The sequence below is a fragment of the Rhinolophus hipposideros genome (assembly GCF_964194185.1).
Source record: "Rhinolophus hipposideros genome assembly, chromosome: 10".
In the NCBI taxonomy this organism is placed as follows: domain Eukaryota; kingdom Metazoa; phylum Chordata; class Mammalia; order Chiroptera; family Rhinolophidae; genus Rhinolophus; species Rhinolophus hipposideros.
In genome coordinates this window covers 64778393-64798377 of record NC_138056.1, presented here as the reverse complement: position 1 = coordinate 64798377, position 19985 = coordinate 64778393, and the positions used below count along the sequence as shown (strand labels likewise).

General features: G+C 37.0%; 1 protein-coding gene across 3 annotated transcripts in view; it reads left to right on the top strand.

Annotated features, from left to right (window-relative positions):
• Window positions 1-305: 305 nt before the first annotated feature.
• SESN3 (sestrin 3) overlaps window positions 306-19985 on the top strand; it is a 58328-nt gene continuing 38648 nt past the window's right edge. For 2 of the 3 annotated variants that reach the window (XM_081063834.1, XM_081063833.1), the window contains exon 1: window positions 1900-2110. In XM_081063834.1, the coding sequence (XP_080919960.1) occupies window positions 2033-2110 (78 nt within the window). In that variant the 5' untranslated portion in view covers window positions 1900-2032. Of the gene's footprint in view, window positions 346-1899; window positions 2111-19985 lie in introns of those variants that run through there. The other variant, XM_081063835.1, reaches the window with a different exon arrangement.

Here is a 19985-nt window from a genome sequence, read left to right as displayed (position 1 = left end):
CTCTAACAAGGACAGAGAAGAGGCCGCGGTTGAAAAATGAGATTGGCAGTTTTAACCAAACAATGTGGTCAAATAGCTTTGATATGCTAAACTTGCTAGCTCCTCCCGGTGTACCTTTCTGACTTTGCATCACACCACCACACCGAATCCCAAAGGAAACCAGGGTAGTTTTTCACATTAAAAAGAAAAGAAAAGGAAGATAGGCAAAGCAGTGCAACCGTTCTGTTAAATCATCTCCACGGATTCATTCTGCGAAATGCAGGCCTTCATAAAGCTTCGTACACCAGACACCTTTCACAAACGAGGAGCCGAGAATACGGATCGCGTTCCAAAGAGCGAAAACAGGTGATGTCATAGCGCACCGCCCGGCGTGGTCACCGCCAAGGCCGGGCGGGGAGCGGGGGCTCCAGTAAGCACGGAGCTCTGCGTCCCTGGGTGCAGCCAGTTCTCTCCGGGGCCCCGAGGACAGCGGCGAAGACCCGGCCCCAATCAGGTCCTCGCTCGGCGCCTGCCTTTGTTCTCACTGGGGAGCAGGTTCAGCGGCGTCCGGCGCCGCCACCTGCGCTCTCCCCGCACGCGCGGGGCTGGGCCCTTCGGGAGACCTGGCTCCCCCTCTGGCCTGGTCCCCCTCACACCGGGCCAGCCAGAGCTTTTCCCAATCATAGCTGCCTTCTCTTCTCAGAGCGTGAACCAAAAATCCTGACTCACCGTTTTTTAGCTTTGGAAGAGGCCGGTCCAGCCCAACAGTTTTAAAAGGCAGTTGTGTTCTCTACACCTTCCCCCTAAGCACGGCTGTGTGTTCCGCGTGTGCGTGACGAGCTGCCTCAGAAAGGATTTGGGGGTGAGAAAGCAAACCTGTCTCTTGGGTCCCTCAGTGCTGGACAAATAAAGGAACTTTCCTTACTGAGAGGACTGCGAAAACGGGCTTCGCGTGGACAGCAAACCGCGACACCAGGGATCTGATGTCTTTTCCCCACTAACTCCATTAGTGGTGCAAATGTACCCCAAGCATGTATCCCCTACTCTCCGCCCAAGCCTTAGGTAACCGGTCTTTTGCAAAAAGAGTTTCACGATGAAGGATGCAAAGTTCTTAAAGACGTCCTGGATGCAAAGTGTTACGTGACTGCGGTCTTCTTTACAGCTAAGAATTGGGCTGAGAAAACCTGACCACTGCCGCGAGGGTCAGAACGTTTCAGCTCCTCGCCCCACCCCCTGCCACCTCCCCAACCTTTCCCAAGAAATCAGGAAATATTCAGCTCAGTCTTAGAACCACTAGCGAGCTCTAGCTCCCAGCTATTTATCGCACTCCCTTCACCAGTTCTGCAGGGACCTAGAGAAGGGGGCGTGGCTTGCCTTAGCGGAGGGGCTGGGCTTCCAGGGACGATTTGTATATGACACGACCGCTTCCTTCTATTGGCGGAGCAGCACAAACTGTACTCCCTCCCACCCTACTAACTAACTAACCCGCCATCTCCCTTCAGTTCCGAGCCTCGGAGATAAACTTAACTTGCCCGGAGATTCAAGGCGTTCTCGGCCTCTCTGATTGGCCGACGCAGCTCCCAGCCGAGCTCTAGTTACTCATTGGCGGCGAGCTAGCGACCCGGGGGCGTGGCCCGAGCTGTCCGATTGGCGGGAGGGGGCGGTCCCGGAGCGTGAAGGTGGTGAAGGTGGTGGCGAGGCGGGGGCGGGGCCGCACTGAGGCGCTGCGGCGGCGGCGGCGGCGGAGGCAGCGGTGGCGGCTGCTCGTCCTAGCCTGGCGGGGGCGGGGGTCTGGAGAATGGGGGCGGGTGGAACAACGGGCCGGTGAGGAGCAGCCGCCACCGTCTCCGCCGTCGCTTCGGCAGCCGCCGCGGTGGTCGCCTCGGACAGCGTCGCTTGCTCTCGGACCGTCGCCTCCTATCCTGACATCCCGCGGGGAGGAGGCTGAAGCGCAGCCGGCGGCGCAGGGACGGTCCGGCTCCGCAGCGGCGCGGGCGGCCGCAGTGACAGCCCGGCCCCGGCCCGCCGCCCGCCCTCGGTGCCCGCAGCCACGATGAATCGGGGCGGCAGCAGCCCGTCGGCCGCCGCCAACTACCTGCTCTGTACCAACTGCCGGAAAGTGTTGCGGAAGGTACGGGCTCGGCCTGGGGTCCGGCCGGCGAGGGGCGCTTCCTGCGGGCCGGCGCGCAGGCTGCCCGGCCCCGGGGCGCCTTCTCGGGGCGAGGCTCGGAGGGACCCCGGGGCACCTTCCCTGCGCCGAGGCCGAAAAAGGGGGCGTGGGTTGAGGGGGGAAGGTTTAGACTGCCGCTGCTTTTTATCTCTGCCGGGACCGACGCCAGTCCCGAGGGATCGGAGATTTCGGGGGGTCGGGGAGGATGGGGCTCGTGTCTTGTTTGGGGCTCATCTTCTTACGTTGACACCCCGGCCTGGCCCGCGGGCTGAGGGCGCGAGGGACCTGTTCGATCCTTCTCCCAGCGCTGCTGATGGAGGTCGATGCGGAATCAGGACGGCCAGGTCTGGTCTGGAGGAGCCGGGCTCCTTGGCTGTGGCTGACTCTTGCGGGTGTTGTTTTTGTTTCCTCGTTTGTTTCTTCCTTCTGCCTTCCTTGCGCTCTCCCCTAATGCCCCCTTTATACATTCTTTTGATAGTCCTCTTGTGTCTATAACTCAGCCCTGAAAGGAGCTGGTAAAACAGCTTGAACTTTATGCCCATGGGAAATGCTGTTCGACCTTACGGTTCCTCGGGCGGGGGTTGGGGGAGGAGACCGAGATGGAAGTGAGCGATCCCTCCCTAGCAACCCCCTCTCGCCCCGGTGTAGGGCCAGAAAAATCAGACGCACAATCAGCTTATTGCTTCCTAGAGTGGCTGATAAAAGTTTACTCCAGTATTGTTTAGCTCGCTTGGCTTAATCGCTCCGTTAAAGGAGGGGGAGGGGTGAGATGTCGCTTTAGACCGAGGAAAGCTTTTAATCAGACTTGTACAGCGGCCACTGGATGATATTTTAATCGTTTATTCTTATCCAAACTCTTATTTTTACATTTCGTTAAGTGGAAACATTCGTTGAGGTGTTGCTGTGTGTCCAATACAAATGAATTAAAATTGCTGAGCTGTGCAAATGCATAGGGACTAAGGTGAATACGGCACCGTTTTTCGTCAGTTTCCCTAAATACAGTTGAGTTGGGGTCGTTCTTTATATACGTATTTAAAAAAGAAAGAAAGCATGTAAGTAAGCAAGCTCAAATATTTGCGCTCTTTGTCCTAAAACTGTTTTTCTTCCTCTGTGGGTCAGGCCAAGTGCCAATCAAAGTTGTTTTTCAAGCCTCTTTTCCCTGCAGTAGGGCTGCTGCTTTTTTTTTTTTTTTCTGTTTTACTTGAGAGCATGAAGAAAGCAAAGGGATTGCAGATTTGAAGTTAATCGAACAATTAAATATGCCTTAAATTGTGTTTATTGCGTATGTTTTTCTTGAAACAGATTTTTATTAAATGTGCATGTTGAGTATGTGCAGTTATTTTTTTCCCCATAAACTCTGGGATCAAATTACAGTTGATACTTGTTCAGCTCATTGTAGGGCAGCTTGTGAGAAATGCAATGGATCAGAAGTGCAGATCAGCTTAGTTGAATGTTAACGCTTTCACTTCAGGGCCAGATGTCATCTGAACTAAGCTTTTTAAAAAATGGTTATTATTATTTCCTAACTTTAAAAGTTTCAAGTTATGTCTTTATCATGAAAAAAGTGTTGTTTGAGACACGTTTGATTAAACTCAAGCCTGGTTAAAATAACAGCTAGTTGGTTTTTTTGTTTTTTTGTTTTAACTGAATGGGGAGGGGGAGAGCTATATTGATTTTCATTTTTTTAAAGGCTCTGGCAATTTGGTAGGCTAATAAAATGTTTGGAGGTGATATTAGGCTTCAAAATCTATTTTATTATTTTTTTGAGAGAACCATGGCTATGGATTCATCACACTTTGCTAGCATTCTTTATATCTTTCCCTTAGCTTTTAAGAAATTATTTCTATTTATCTAGAGAGAGCATCCTCCTCATCTCTAGCCATTATTAAAAGAGAGAGCTATATAGAAAATGGGTATTCACTATTTTCATATTTTATAATTGCTATGCACACCTCTGCCAATGTTACAATTTTTAGTAACTCCAAGGGGTATTTAATATTGATTCATGCAGTAGCATGCAATGACTTTAGATGGAAATAGGACTGTTTGAGCCAGTTATGACATGACTTGGCAATATTTCTAGCTTTTTTAAAGGTACTATTCTTAAGTGCTCTTAAAAGATATCAAGTGTTTAGTGTTTTAAATTTTCAGCATTTAAAAACAGACTGTAAGAGTTTATTTCTAATAAAGAGATGGTTTTCTTTTTAACTGAACATTATACTCTAAGTAAAATTCATCAACAACTCTCAAAGTGTGATTTTCTGAATTTATCTTGTGTTTTCCACTTTGCAAAGTGTTCAGTAATAACCAAGTGAGTCACAGAATTTTGAATTTTTGTTCAGTGTAGTTCATAATGGAAGAATGAAATTCATGCTCACCCAGTGTGACTCTTTGCTGTTATAATCCTCATTAATGACAGGGGAAGAGTCACCTTTATATGTGGCATGATGCCTTTTTCTGTAAGTGGCTTAATTTGTTGCAGTGTGTTCAATTTGGGGCATCTTCAAAAGGAACTGGATTCACCTTCACATGAAATAATTTGGTTTAACCCAGTATCTGAAAACTGAATTGTATATTGTATGAGAATCACATTTATTCTTAGAAGTTCCTTTACAATTTTGATTTAGTGTCCTCCCAAATAAAGAGTATAATATGAAATAAAATAATAAAATATTGGAATAAAATAAATATATATAAATATATGGAATAAAATAAATGTAAATAAATATATGGAATAAAAAATAAATATAAATAAATATATGGAATAAAATATTCAAAATATTTTATTGAACATACCTAATATGAATATACCTAAAATAATGAATATACCTAATTTGGTAATCATAAGTCAGTAAAAGGAATGGAAAGGTAAGCCATAGAGGGTAACAAACAAACTGTCCTCAAGTCTAAAACTCCTACTAAGCCTAACTTGATCTCTTATCAATGAAATAATTCAATAAAGTTTTAAATAAAAGAGAAAATGCTTCTATTTACTTTGGAAAAGTTAATGAATTTTGAAGTGTAATACATTTTACATGAATAAATTCCAGGGACAACTAGATAAATTTTAAAGTGGCGTGCCATACTGCATTAAAAAAGGTAGGTAACAGTCCACTCATTTTCTAATAAATAAAAGGTGTCATATTACAATGTACCTTGAGTATTAAGCAGTTAGTGCTACTGAAGTGACTAAAGCTCTGCACTATAAGTTAAAGTATTTAACATTTAAAATTCTTCATGTGTTTGGTTAGTTCCAGTGATAGATGTTTGTTGGTTATTGCAGTTTTCCACTTTGCTTATATAATCACTTATTTTGACAACTTTTTGATGGTGTTATAAATGAAGAGTCTGAGAAAATAAAATGGGAAATATTAGATTGAACCATATGAATCTCATTTTTTATCGTCAAAATTGTCAGTAACAATTTTATATGGTTCAACCAATTGCATGGAATTGCTTTGACTATGGATTAGTGGCTATTCTGCCTTGGTAATCAGGTTTCTCATGTACATAATTTTGATTGTTAAAAGTTTTTTACTTCATTTTTATCTTAAATGAGTTAAGCAGATATTAAGCAGTGAATTTATAAGAGCAAATCATTATGCAATGATTTTCAAACTGCTTTTTATGGAGCCCTAAATGCTTTCGGGTTCAAAAATGCTTGAGTTGGATTAAATTTTTAAGTACATTTAAAATTATAGCGACCCAAAAATATGTTTTACCAAATTTTAACATTATTTAAAAATTATTTTTTGTTGCAAGATAATTCTTGTGCAGGCCGTGAATTAAAAAATACATATATATATATGTATATATATATATATATACACACACACACATATATATTTGAACTTTTTTGTTAATATGACATTGATGAGAAAGATTGTCATTGATTATGAGGGCACTGGCTTTTTAAAAAAAGTTCTAACTATAGATATCTACTAATGCTAAATTTTTACTTGTGAGAACACCAACTCAATATTAGTAAATTATTTTATCACTAAAACTTATAAAAATCATTGTTTTGTATACTCATATATTTCATAGTTAAGGTTCAATATAAGATTTTATTTGTAAAAGGGATTCTGCTCCTTCTCCCACCTCCCAACCATCAAATAATTAAATTGGTAAAATATAACTGGTAATGTGATACTGGAAGCCACAGGATTTCCTCATAGTAAGGTCTTTGACAGGTCCTTTAATTTGGGGCAGGTTAGTTAACTTCCTTGAAGCCTAGTTTTCTCTATAAAATTTAGATAATTCCTACTTGCCTTACAGGTTACTGCATAGCTTGAGAAAGGTAATGTGTGTTAAAATACTTTGTAAACCATAAAGTATAGCTATAAATATAAGAAAGAACAAGACAAGCCTATTTATTTTCCCCTTTCCCAGTATACCTTAGTTCTTTATGTGTTGTGGCAATGTATTTCAATACATACTGAGTAATTTCATTAGTCTTCACTTTTCTGTCCTGTTTATTGCCTGTAAGTGCAAGGTAAGGATATTATGCTTTTAGTTACAATGATCAACTTTTTTTGTTTGCATATTTATATTTGTATCATACTCCACCCTCCCCCAAATAGTAATCCAATGTATAGCTTTTGGTGTTTCAAATAATAAAATAAAATTGCCTTTTGGACTCTTCAGCAGGTGAGGGAAATTGACACTTAATTCGAAAAGACTAAGAATTAAAGATGATTCTGTTTCATAGAAGTTGGGGCAAATCTAGGATAAAGCAAAGACTTTTTAATTATTTTAATTTAGGAGAAGAGATATAGAAGTTAAAGTCTCTCAGCCTTTTCTCCCCATCTCTTCATCCCTTTCTTTTTTCCCTTTTGAAGTGATTGGGTTATAACATATATGTCTAGACCATCACAATTTTTAATGTTTTCACATTATCTCAGTTGATTCTTACAAACTCTAAAAATTTAAGTGGCATGGCCTCTCTCATACAACTAGTGTGATGTCCATTTAATTCTTAATACTGCCTCTAGAATAAACTAAACTGTATTCTGATTGTCCCCTGCATTATTTGAGGTTACCAGGGATTATCCTCACTCCCAACTTCAGCATCTGTGGAATGCCTGTAGATACTTAAAACTCTCCAGGTACTCTTGGTTGGAAGTATGAATTTTAGCCACTCTTTGACATATTATTGCAGATCAACTGAAGGGAAAGGAGAGGAGTTAGCTGCCTATTTTTATGTAACAGTCTTTTGATTAATTCCTTAATAAGATAAAGCAGCAATTATTAAATATGATCTTTAGACCCTGGGGGTGTTCAGGACCCGATCGGAAGTCCAGGGGGTCAAAACTATTTTTGTAATCACACTAAGACTTTATTGCCTTTTCACTGTGCAAAAGCACTGGAGGTAGAACTGTGCTGGCTCCTTACTATAAATCAAGGAGTGACACCAAACAGTAAACACTGTCTTCTTCACTGTCATATACTCATAGTGGGGGAAAAATGCCAGTATTTAAGAGAGTCCTTAAAGAAGCAGTAAAAATTTAAATTTTGTTAAATCTTAACCTTTGAGTTTCCATCTTTTCAATATCCTGTGTGACAAAATGAGAAGTGCATAAAAGCACTTCTGCATAGCAAACTGGTTGTCTCTAGGGAAAGAACTTGTGCAGTTATTTTAGTTGCAAGCTAAACTAGCCACTTTTTAAATGTAACGCCATTTTAATTTAAAAGAACACCTGTCAGACAAACTTTGGTTATTCACATGTGGATATCTGATAAAAAATTTTTTAAAAATGAGTACTGTGATCCTAAAAATTCAAGGAAAAAGCTGGCAATATTTATTGCCAGTAAAATTTAAACTTTCAAGGAAATAATGGAATTTTGGAAAATGTGTATCTGCCATCATTAACTTGAAAGCTTCCCAATTCTTCAAGGTTCTCCTCTTAAGTGATATCAATGAATGTGATTTTTTTTTTATGTTATATAACAAAAATGTGTCAGCATTGGGAATATCTGCATAATTCAATGAACCAATATCTTCAAAATGACCAGTGCATAAAGACATTGCTACTGAGGACCTTTCTTTCCTTTTCACCTAAGACCCAACCAGTTAGAACACAATGGACATAATCTTTGCCATCTGACCATTATTTTTATCACTGACAATGTTGTCTGTTTTCCTTGAATTTTCAGGATCGCTTTATTCAGTTTTGAGAAAATGCTTATCAGAATCGTACAAGGGTAAAAGACCCATTCAAAGTGTAAGATAGACAAATGGATTTTAATATAGAGGATAGAAAGTTAAGTTTACTGATAGAGTTTCAGGTTCCACATTGTACTTCACCTTTAAAAAGCTCTGCTTGTCAATTTTTGGTGTGATATCAAAGAAGAATACTCACAATTATCTTTTTCGTTTTCCAGCTACGTATCTGTGTAAGGCCGTATTTTCCTTACATACTTCAATCAAAGCAAGAGATTGAATGCAGAAGCAGATATGAAATTCAGTTGTCTTATATTAAACATTAAAGAGATTTGCAAAAACATAAATGTTATTCTCACTGTTTTTGTTCTGGAAAATTAAATTATTTTAATGAAAACATGACTTACGTTAACATGTAATAGACTTAATTGAAATGAATTAATAAACATTTAGAATGTTCTCAATTTTAATTTCTAATACAGTAAATGTTGGAAGTTATAACCTACACATAAACAAAAGCTCTTTGGGTCTTCAGTAATTTTTAAGAGTGAAGGTTTTTCAAGACAAAAATATTTGAGAACTGTTGAGCCAAATTTCCTTGCAGTAGTGTGTGGTACATATAAAGGTAATTCTCAGGAGTGTCTGTGGGGAAAATTAAATGTTAATATGACTGACAGAAAAATGTGGCTAAGACTAACCCAGTCACCTCTATTCTGTGGGGGGATCATGTAGAAACTGCCTACCACCTTTTCAATGACATCCTGGAAGCTTCTCTGCTACCATAGTAAGATTTAGGTTAACTAGAAATGATCTTCATCTAATTTTTGTGAGCATATCTTTACCTGATAGAAACGAGGGAGGGAAAAATACAAATCTCTTTGGCTCTAAAGGAATATTCTCCTTAGTACTATGTAATGGCTAAAGAATGGTCAGATCCAAAGATTATGTCCATTGTGCTCTAATTGATTGGTTCTTGGCTGAAAAGGAAAGAAAGGCCTTGAGTAGCAAGGTTAGCCTTTTTCTTCTTCCTGAAAGCTGAGAAGTGTGGGAGAAGCAACAGAAGAAGAAGGGACAGGAAAGAATCAGAAAAAAGAGAAGTATCAATGTAGACTACTGATAAGAATCATTGTTACAATAAAGAAAAACCACCTCTGTAGGCAGGAGATAGAGGACAGCCCTGAATGTGGGAGTCCCTAAATATTGCAATCCTCAAAGGTATAGGGCATTTTCCACTTTGTGTGTGTGTGTGTGTGTTGCAGGGTGAGGGGTTACACTGTACACTGCCATGGCAGCCAGCAATTCAGTGTGGTTTTGAAGACAGAGGCATAAGGATCTATTTACTCTATCTGATTAGATCTGGTGAGACCTGCAAATGACTACCAACCAGTATGTAAACTGTCCCTTAGACATCACTGATGGGAATGGGGATGGTGGGAGGAGTTGGAATTCACTATATACAGTAAATACATTGCCAAGCTAAAACATTTAGTCACGTGTCTCATAAGTCACCTTAAACCTACAAGTAGATGTGGTATAAACTATTTAAAAATATGTACATATCCTATATCATCTAAACAGTTAACATGTAGAATTCCTATTTGTCTATCAAAAATTTTCTTCAAAACTGTGACATCTTCAAAAAAACCTTTCCTAATCTTCAAACTCTTTGCCTTCTCCCTCTATTCCCAGGACTGCCATGCTATCCAAGTATACTGCATTCATTGCACTTAGTATAATACATTGAATTAGAATTAATAATTTATATCTTTTCCCTACCACGTTGCCTCTTATTTGGAATCTGGTTAATGGAAATTTAGTTTTAGCAAAATGGGATTTTGATTTAAAGATGTATTTCACTTATAAAGGTTGGCAGTGTCCTTATATTGGATACAATATAATCTAATAAAATAAAAACTTCTCATTTTCTAAAATATGTCTATTTGTTTGCTATATCTGTTCTTTACAGCCATGTTTTGTTTTCCTTACCTATAAGGAACACTTTCAGAAGTTCAATAGCAAGGATTATTTTCTTTGTGACCATGGGAATGTTTCAATTAAATATTGTACGACTTTTTGGAGAGAGTTCTGTTGGGAGGAAGTATGTTAGCCAACTAAGAGGGTCAGGACACTGGCCTTAGCTGTTGGTCCTTCTCAGAATTGTAAAATGGCCATTGCTTTGATATGGACACATGCTCCACCTCCTGGAATCAGCTAGTGTTCTATAAGGGATGGCTGTTTCAGAGTAGTTTAAAGGCATATTTTCAAACCTGCAAGATTCTCTCTAGGCCATCTCCTAAGGTTCATTTCCCCTTAGAATTCTGGCTAAGCCATTCCTTCTTCCAACACCCCGCAACTCTTTTTCTTTGGAAGTCTCCCAAGCCAGCTGTGATATCCTTGGCCAGCAGGCACTCCCTTGGTAACTGTGAACCAGAGAATTGATCGTAGGCCTGGACTACCGCTTAGCTAGCTAGCCTTTACTTTTTTTAGATCCACCCACAAATGAGTCATTCATTGGTCTATGGGCCAGGATATTGACTACCTCCTGAGGGACACATGAATATTACAGGATATTCAATGATGTATCGAAATGCCTTGCATTTTGCGGCTCAAATCTAATAAGGAATGACAGGCATTTAGCCTTGTGTTTCATAAAGAATGTATTGAACATATCATATATGAATAAGGATAACCAAGTATAAAAATGGCTGATTTAGGGCCATATTATTTATTGCACCAAAGATTTCTCAAGTGTAAAAATATATATTTGAATAACTTATTTGCCCTACTAATTAATAGCTACTTGTAATGGAAGTGTACATTCTCAGTTTTAGATACATATTTTATTTTTACATCTTTATTGCAAAGATGGAACTAGTCAGTTGAAGAAATGAAATCTCTTTCCAAATATGCATATATGTCAAATTTACCTCATGGGTAACTAAAGATTTTTGTGAAAGATTATTATAATTATCTGAGACTATAACTCTTAGTTTTGAAATTCATTTTATAATATCAACAATGGTAGCTTCTATTTAATACTGCCTATGTGCCACACATAGACTTTGCTAAGTATTTAAGCTCTACCTCTATATCACATTTAATTGTCATGATGAACCTATGAAGAATCATTACATTTTACGGATGAAGAAACTAGGGCTCAGGGAGCTTTAGTTACTTGCTTAGGTCATAGTACTAATAAGTGGCAGACTCAGGATTTGAAATCAGGTTTAACTTCAAAGCCTGGCTCATCTTATGGGTATAAACATTGTGTTACCTTACATCCTACATATTTTTCTTTATGGAAAAGACTACCAAATGTAAAATGAATGAAACTTAATAGGACCTGATTATTTGAGAGATTAATAGGAGTGGCTTCAAATTCAGATATTTTACACTATATTTATATTAGAAATGCAAAATTTTTTACTTGTAATACTAAATCAATTGAAAACAAATTGAAGTTCTCATTGAACAGTTTTGACCTATTGAGCTAGCTTAACTAGCTCTTTTATCTGTGTAAATCTGTTGCTAATTATATGGCCATTCTTTTCTAATCCCAGAATATATTTTTCCTAATTTCTCAGCAAATTTTGACTTCATCCTTTTGCCAACCATCATGAACATTCTTTTGATTTTTTTTTTTCAATCATTTAAAAACATGAAACCCATTCTTAGCTCCCAGGCTGTACAAAAAACGGCAGTGGGCTGGATTTGGCCAGCAGTCTGTAGTAAGCCAGCCTCCTGGTGTAGCAGAAAATACAATGAATTTGGCATCAGAGGCTTTGGTTAGATGATTTTTCTGAATTCTGATTTGCTCATTATTAAAATACAGATAGTAATAGTACCTATTAAAAAACATTTCTATGTCATTCTAACTCATCGGTGTACAAAATTAATCAGAGCTGATTGTAATAAACTGCTATTTAGAAGGACCTGGATGGATACCATATAATTTGGGTGGATCCAAAGTAAAACTTTAAAATTTAATCTGAATATACTTGAAAGCACATTTGTCCGGTCATTTAGCACTATAAACAGAATGCTTTTTACTTCTTGAAATTGTCACACCTTGTTTGATTTCAGTAGGAGTGCCATTACGTATTACGGAACCTTAGATTTTAATTAAAGTTACACTTGGACAGTTTTCCAAAACATAATTTATATGAATAGTTTGGATTGGTATATCATCGTGCAAAATTAATCACTCAAGAATTTGAATGTATTTTGTGCTTGTCAGAGTCTCCATTGTTGCAATTTCAGAGCTCTGTCTTTGATGTCTCTAGTGAAGAGAATATATGGTAGTTCCGTAGATATTCTTTGTCCCTACAGATAGGCAGTGCAACAGGCATAGTCGTTTTTCTTTAGTAAATAATTTTCAAGTATTGAACTCATTGTCTTAATGGCCTAATTCCCTAACTACCTTCCTCAACCAGTATTAACATAGTGTCACTCAAGAAATGTGTCATATAATAAGTGAAATAAACACATACTGCAGAGCTGTCCCAGGTAGAACATACCCAAATGCAGATACATGAATGCTGGTGCTGGGGCGTGTGCATGAGGGGTGGGTAATTCAGTGGAAACAAACACTTCCTTTGCTGAGTAGAAGTGGTGGCTGTCGATAATTGGAAAAGGAAAAATTATTCAAAATACATTTTATGGAGATGAGCTTTGAAAATTTCACAGTGAGCATTTAATCAGTGGATATAATAATGGCACCATATATCCGGGTTGCACATTAGTATATCATCCACATATGATGATGTTTCCCATGGTTGAGGTCTAATGATACCCAGAGCAATGACACAACCAGTGCAACCTGCAAGATTCAACCCTTTTCAGTCAGCCAGATTTTTCATTGAAATGCAGATGGACAACTGTGCATTTTAATGTGTGCTTCAAATTAGATCTGGTAGGGAGTTCTTTGGACCAACTTTTGTTATGATTGCCTATTGTGATTGTATATGGGAGAATTAAACATACGTAACATAGGTATCGATATGGACAATCGTTCTTATCTTGTTCTCTTTTATAAAGTAATTACTAATCTGATGCACTCGGTTTTAAAAAACAAATTCCCACGACATATAAGCAGCCATGAATGGAAAATATTTTACTTTTCATTGATGTTAAACTTGTAAATGTAAGTACACGACATCTGTGTATTTTTTTTGCATCCTTTACTATGGTATTTATTAAGGCTATTGAAGAGAACATATAAGTCATAATGGCAAATATAAAGAATTGATAATGAGTATCTTTATGATAACTCCATTTAACTTGAGATATTTACAGAAACAATTGGATTTTTAAAAATACTGAGTAGAAATTAACTTACGATCCTGCCATCAATGTGCTACAGAGTGTTGCCTCTCTTATTTTAGAGTGTCACTAAAATTTGAACCTATGTGGCAGTGTGTGTTTATTAATTTTAGTTTTTAGTAAAACACTATATTACCATTCATGAGAGGTATTCTGATGTCATAAAAATGAAGTAATTTGTCCTCTAGAACTCCTAACTCATTAGTCACTTTTTCAGAGACAGGTAAGCATTTCATGACCATAAAAGAGAAGAGGAGTGCATTGTTATTATAAAAGGCCATTTCCTTTTATTCTATCTTTATAATCATTTTAATGCATTTTAGTGTTTATGGATAATTACCTATTTGACAGGACGGTAGAGCACTTGAACACTAAAATATAATGTGCTATCAGTTGTAAATCAATTCAAGATAAAGGATTTCTAAAATGAAAATACAAGTCAGTTGGAAAGCTAGATTAGAGTCACAGAAACTTGATACATATCATTTTTAGAACATATGTAATGTATAATTGCTTTACAGGTATTTCTAAGAAAAATTTACATTCAAATACTAAGTTCCTCTTCACGGTATTATAATACATACTTGCTTTTCAATGCCAGTTGAATTCACAGGGGACACAAGCCATTTACTGCTGGTCAGGGGTTTATTTTCCTGAATGTTACTGTAACTCACAGTTGCCATCCAACCACTGGATAGCAATTTTTAGGAGTTAACTTGGTCTTGATTGAATTAATATCCTTTCCAAATTGCTATGATTGATTCCCCCAGAGACTGAAGCTATTGTGTTATTTAAAATGGTTCATGTTGGAAAAGACTGAAGTAATTTATTAACAGGGAATAACAATTCTATAGGCTAATAAGTTTGTTTAACGTGTAGGACAATGATTCTTGAAGTGAGGTCCTGGAACCAGCAGCATCAGCGTCACCTGGGAGTTTGTTAGAAATACAAATTTGGGGGCCCCACCCCAGACCTGCTGAAATCAGAAATTCTGGAGGTGGGGCCCATCTGTCTGTATTTGAACCAACCCTCCAGATGACCCTGATATACTGTAAGAATTGAAAACCACTGATCTCGGATTATTAACCAAATGCTTCCACAAATCAGAATTGTGTATGTCCATTTGATTTTCAGTATGCACTATGAATTGTTTGAGAAATGGTAAAAAGAGGAAATTGTTTCAAATTAAATCAATACTAAATCCCTACTCTTACAGATATTAATGACAGTACCAGCTGTAGGTCAGGAAGATTCAAAATTCCTTTTGTCTGTCTTTAAAATATAGTTACAGATTTGAGATCCTCAGGTGCAATATGCTCTAACCTTAACAAAAATATGTCTTATTTTATTGTTCTTAAATTCTGAACTTTAGCTTAAGGAGAAAAAGAGAGTTGGGTTTTGGAAGCTTGTTGATGACTGAAATCAAGTGAAAATATCTCTTGGATTTACTTGTTTACATAAAAATAAGTGTTTTGGCACTAACACTGGTAGATTCTGATGGGTCTCTCCATCTTAGGTTATTTTTATTTCAAGGAAGATTGATGTTTTAGGCTTTTATGGAGAAAAAAATTTATCTTGGGCTTTTTGTTTATTTCTATTTTTCCATGTTTTTAAAGATTTATTTTTCAGTTGTAGTTGACATATATTATTAGTTTCAGATGTACAACATAGTGATTAGACATTTATGTATCTTAAGAAGTAATCAGAGTAAGTCTAGTACCCATCTCACACTAAACATAGTTATTACAATATTATTGACTGTCCCTTCTGCTGTTCTTTACATCCCTGTGACTATTTATATAACTGGAATTTGTACTTCCTAAGGACATTTTTCCCCCTTAGACAGGAGAAATATTTGTCCTAAAGACAGATTTAGGATTGATAACATTGGTTTTTAAAATTGTTTGAAGTCTCTTAGACAAGATTAAATATGTAAATTATGGATATTATTTTTCACCTGTAAACTGGTAGCTTACTCTTCAGTTACAAATGGGGTCTGAAAGGCACATTAGGAAGCCTAAAAATTAAAACAAACATAAGGAATGTATATTATACATGGGCCTTAGATAAATCAGAAGTATAAAAGATTGCTCTTTGAAAAGGAGAGGTTTCAGTTAGTTGCAGTTCAGTTGCTAGGATAGTGAATACAAGTAATTTTATTTTGATATTTGGTTGCATCTAATTTTGAGGTAATGGGAGTTTCCCTTATATTATCTCTTGTTTAATGCTAAAATTTAACCTCGGTTGATCTTAACTCAGGAAACATAATGGACTGTATTAAATTATTGCCCCCCACTCCCACCCCACTCCCCAAATCCCTTATGTGTCAGCTGCCCCAGAAGCTTATGTAGTTTCTTAATTCTAAACCATGGAGAGTGATGTTTTTCTATTGACCACTTTTCTATCCCTCTTCTGTGAGGAAAGGACTAATATAGTACCTTAAATAGAACTGTCTCCATGGCAATGGGCAGTCAGCTTTTGACTCTGACACTCATAAAAAAGGAAATTTAAAAAAGCATTTTCATGGTTTAAAATAGCAGTATGGCAAATGTAAGGTATGAGAATATTTCCTGTCAGTTATTGCATGACTGATTAAGCTAGCATAATAAAGTTGTTTTTTTTTACATAACACTTTTTATCTGAGTATTTCAAAAGGCTATATACAATTCCTTCCCTTAATTAATGAGTGTTAGTTATTATCTTCAGACTAATAGAAAACTTGAGAAGTTCAAGTTTAGGATTGGGGTCCATGCCTGAGAAAAAAAGGTTGCCTAGGTCTGGTTGTAATTTTATTCTCATAAAGATTAAAAATCCTGACAAAATGGTGGGTCATTCTTGAATATATTTAAAGAGAATTATCTCTGGAACACTGGAAGCAATGACAAGATTAAAAATAAAAGCTTAACAATTCATGCCATTTTTTTCTAACTGGTTTCTACAATTTGGGGTCGACGGATCACTTAAAAGATTCTGCTGGCAACCTGCCTCCCTTGCTCCCTCTTTCATCCACACCCACATAAGAGGCAAAGCCCTTTGCTTCTTACTCCTGGGCCACCAAGCCTTCTGTAAAGGTCAGTGCCGGTGCTGTATATTGGGAGCTAAAAAATAAGAACATATTATTATCCTTTGTAATCTTCTTTTGTCCTTTTCTATATTTATTTCCTCCTTGATTAAGCCTTATCTCAGTATAGGGTTAATTTCCAGTTGAATCAGCTCTCAGCTTTAAAGTATCATCAGTAAATGCTTCATACTCTGAGGTTACTGTTAACAATGGAATTGGTGAAACAAACAATGATGTGACATAAATCCATTGGATTACTGGATAACGCTTAGGGTGTAGATCTATGTATGGAAGGGAATAGATGTCCGTTATAGGTTTGAGTGGAAAAGGCTTTTCTTCCTAAAGGATAGGAAGTTTTTCATTTTAATTTTTAAAAAGGTAAAAAGATACATGCAAAAGGATGGGCTCCAAAATTAAAAGCATTAATTTCCAAATGGTGGGATTACTGGAAATTATTTTACCATCTACTTCTCTTCATTGTCTTTTGTTTGTTTTAACAATAAAAATGTTTTTTGAAAACTTAAGAGCTATTACTATTGAGAAATAAGAAAATGAAGCAAATAATTTAAGCGAAGGATAGTGCAGAGAACAAATCCAAATGAAATGGTAAATTAAATGAGATGGTAAATTAAAGACACATTGAGATAAAAACAAAAGCTCATAGATTTAATAGCTATCTATAGAAGCTGTAGGTCAACTGTCAAGAGAGTAATAACATCTGTGTAGGTGGCTAATGAAGACTCGGATATGTAGACATAGATATATACAGTCTGGAAACAAATGAAGATATCATGGCTGTCTCTGTAACATATTCCTCTATGTTATTATAGCAATCATTCCAGGATTTCTTTTTAGGAACCTGATGGACTTACTAATACTTAAGTCAGAAAATTACCTTTCTCTCTTTAATTTTGAATTCAAAAGATAGCTACAATTGTATTGCTCTACTTTTATACTGTCTGGTAGTTAAGACTTGTATAAATTTCAGGAATTTGTCAAATATGTAATTTAGGCATTGTATATTAATCTAGAGATGTTATCGATTAGGACCTAAAGATCGAAAAAGATAGTTATATTACGAAATAATTTAATTTTACAGTTAGTTAATATTTACATTCTAGGGTTTTCGAAGACCAGAAAGGTATACAAAATATGACCTAGATTTTAGAGACCTGACTGTGTGGTTGGAAAGATATTTTCTAATTAATTATGAAGGGAGGTAAAAATGGCTTTTTGTAGATACTTATTATTTGTCTTTAACAATTGTGAAGACATGAATAAAATTTCAATCATCTAAAATAAGCTACTACATGGAAAAGAAGGGCATTTAAATATTATATACTTGTTTTTATGTTTAAGGCAGCATGGTGTAATCTTGACTTTCTGCATTTTTAATGATTTTTTTCAATCTAAATTTTAATTGTTGAAAATGATCATGTACTCATTATACAGTAGCTATAACAAATTGTTTTGTAAATGAGTGTTTCTCATTTAAGTGGCTTTACTTTCCAATTTTAGTTTTTCTTTTAAATTGTCTGGGTCATGAAACATTTTTCTCAGTCTATTAAGATCTTGCTTCCAGGCATATCCCCTGTTTGACTCAAACAAATTTTCATAAAAATTCAATAAATAAATAAAATTGTTCGGGTCATTTGTTGAGCAAAATATTAAATTAAAGGGACTACTGTGAGCCAACTAATAGTTTTCTAAATGCAGTCTATGCTGTAAATCTTTTCTTTAACTTGTTAAATAATGTTTAAACAGTTCGCACTGTACTTTATGAAGTCAGTGTTACATAATTCTAATAATACGTAGCAAATACTTATGTAGTAGGTAACATGCCACTGTTTTAAGAGCTTTACAGGTATTAACTCCTATAATATTCTCAGTACCTTTTTTAATTGCCTCCTATTCACCCCATTGGTGAGGGAGGGATTCCCAACTTTGGGTCATGGGGATGGATGGCCAAACACGTAACACCCAACACTGTTGAGATCAACAATGTTGAGATCAACATGTACTCACAGCCCAGGAGAAGAAAACACTGCATGCCACGCAGGGCTCTATGGAGGTCGCACTCAGGAGAGAACAAATGGAGGATGTGGAAGGGATGCCTTGTAGTATCAAGAGGGTGAGGTACCTGTGGTTCCTGTGAGAAGCTGTGATTGGCTTGTTTGAATAATGCCATGGGCTAGTAGGAAACTGAAACCTGCTACTCAGGAATAAACAGGAATTATACTCGTCTTTTTGATAAGAAGGGGTGGTTTGGCCAGGAGGCCTTATCCACGTGAGTAGAGTGGGGAAGTGAACTTGCAGTTAAGTCATCTGAGATCCTCCCAATTTTATCAGCTCTCATGGCAGCACATGATATTGAGCCTTAATTTTAGGCTTTATGCCATGCTACGTGTGGGGCTGGTACTATTATTATCCCCATTTCGCAGATGAAGATAAAAGGTACACAAGGTAACTTGCTTAAAACTATGACCACCGCCCCCCAAACTATTTTCTTACACGTTTGCTTTCCCTCAAGCTAGACAGAAAGTCAATGTCTTACTACCATTTCTGTCTCATTAATAGAAATAAACTATCTTAGTGTTTTTATTACTAATTGTCAAGGGGTTTTCATCCAAGTGCCCTCATGATTTTATTTCATTTCCTTTTATAAGTCTATAAACTCTAAGATAGGTAAATACATTTGCATTTCTTGACTGAGAGTTGCAAGACGTAGTCCATTATCAAGAGAGGTGGTAGATTTCGTTTTTCTCTTCTAAGAGCCTTTAAAAGCTGAATTAATATTAAGATCATTTGGATTTTATTCTGTCTAGCATGAAGGGAATGGTCTACTGGGCTTCCTTTTTAAAGTTTCTATGAGTAACTTAGCTATATTTCTTATAAATGTATAAAATACCTTTGGTTAATAAAAATTTTGCTTGCTTTATTACAGCTTTGGAATTTGCAAACTTGATCTGTCATTATGGTTTTAAAAACATGCTTCATATTCTAGGAAGTAATTGACAATTATCTGAGATATGCTATTTTTTCATTCTAATATTAGAACATCTCATTTTTCTTGATAAAATAGGATATCTTTTCCTTTTCAAATAATGCAAATCTAATTATAAACTGCTTAATTAACTTTGTTTTTGTTTTTGCCCTGTTTTCAGTATGGGCAAATCTTAAATATAAGGAAGATAAGAATGTATGTATAGAGTATTACTTATCATAAATTATATGACAATTAAAAACAGATTTTCCAGTGGAGAGGGCAATTTCTTTTTCTTATCTCTGGG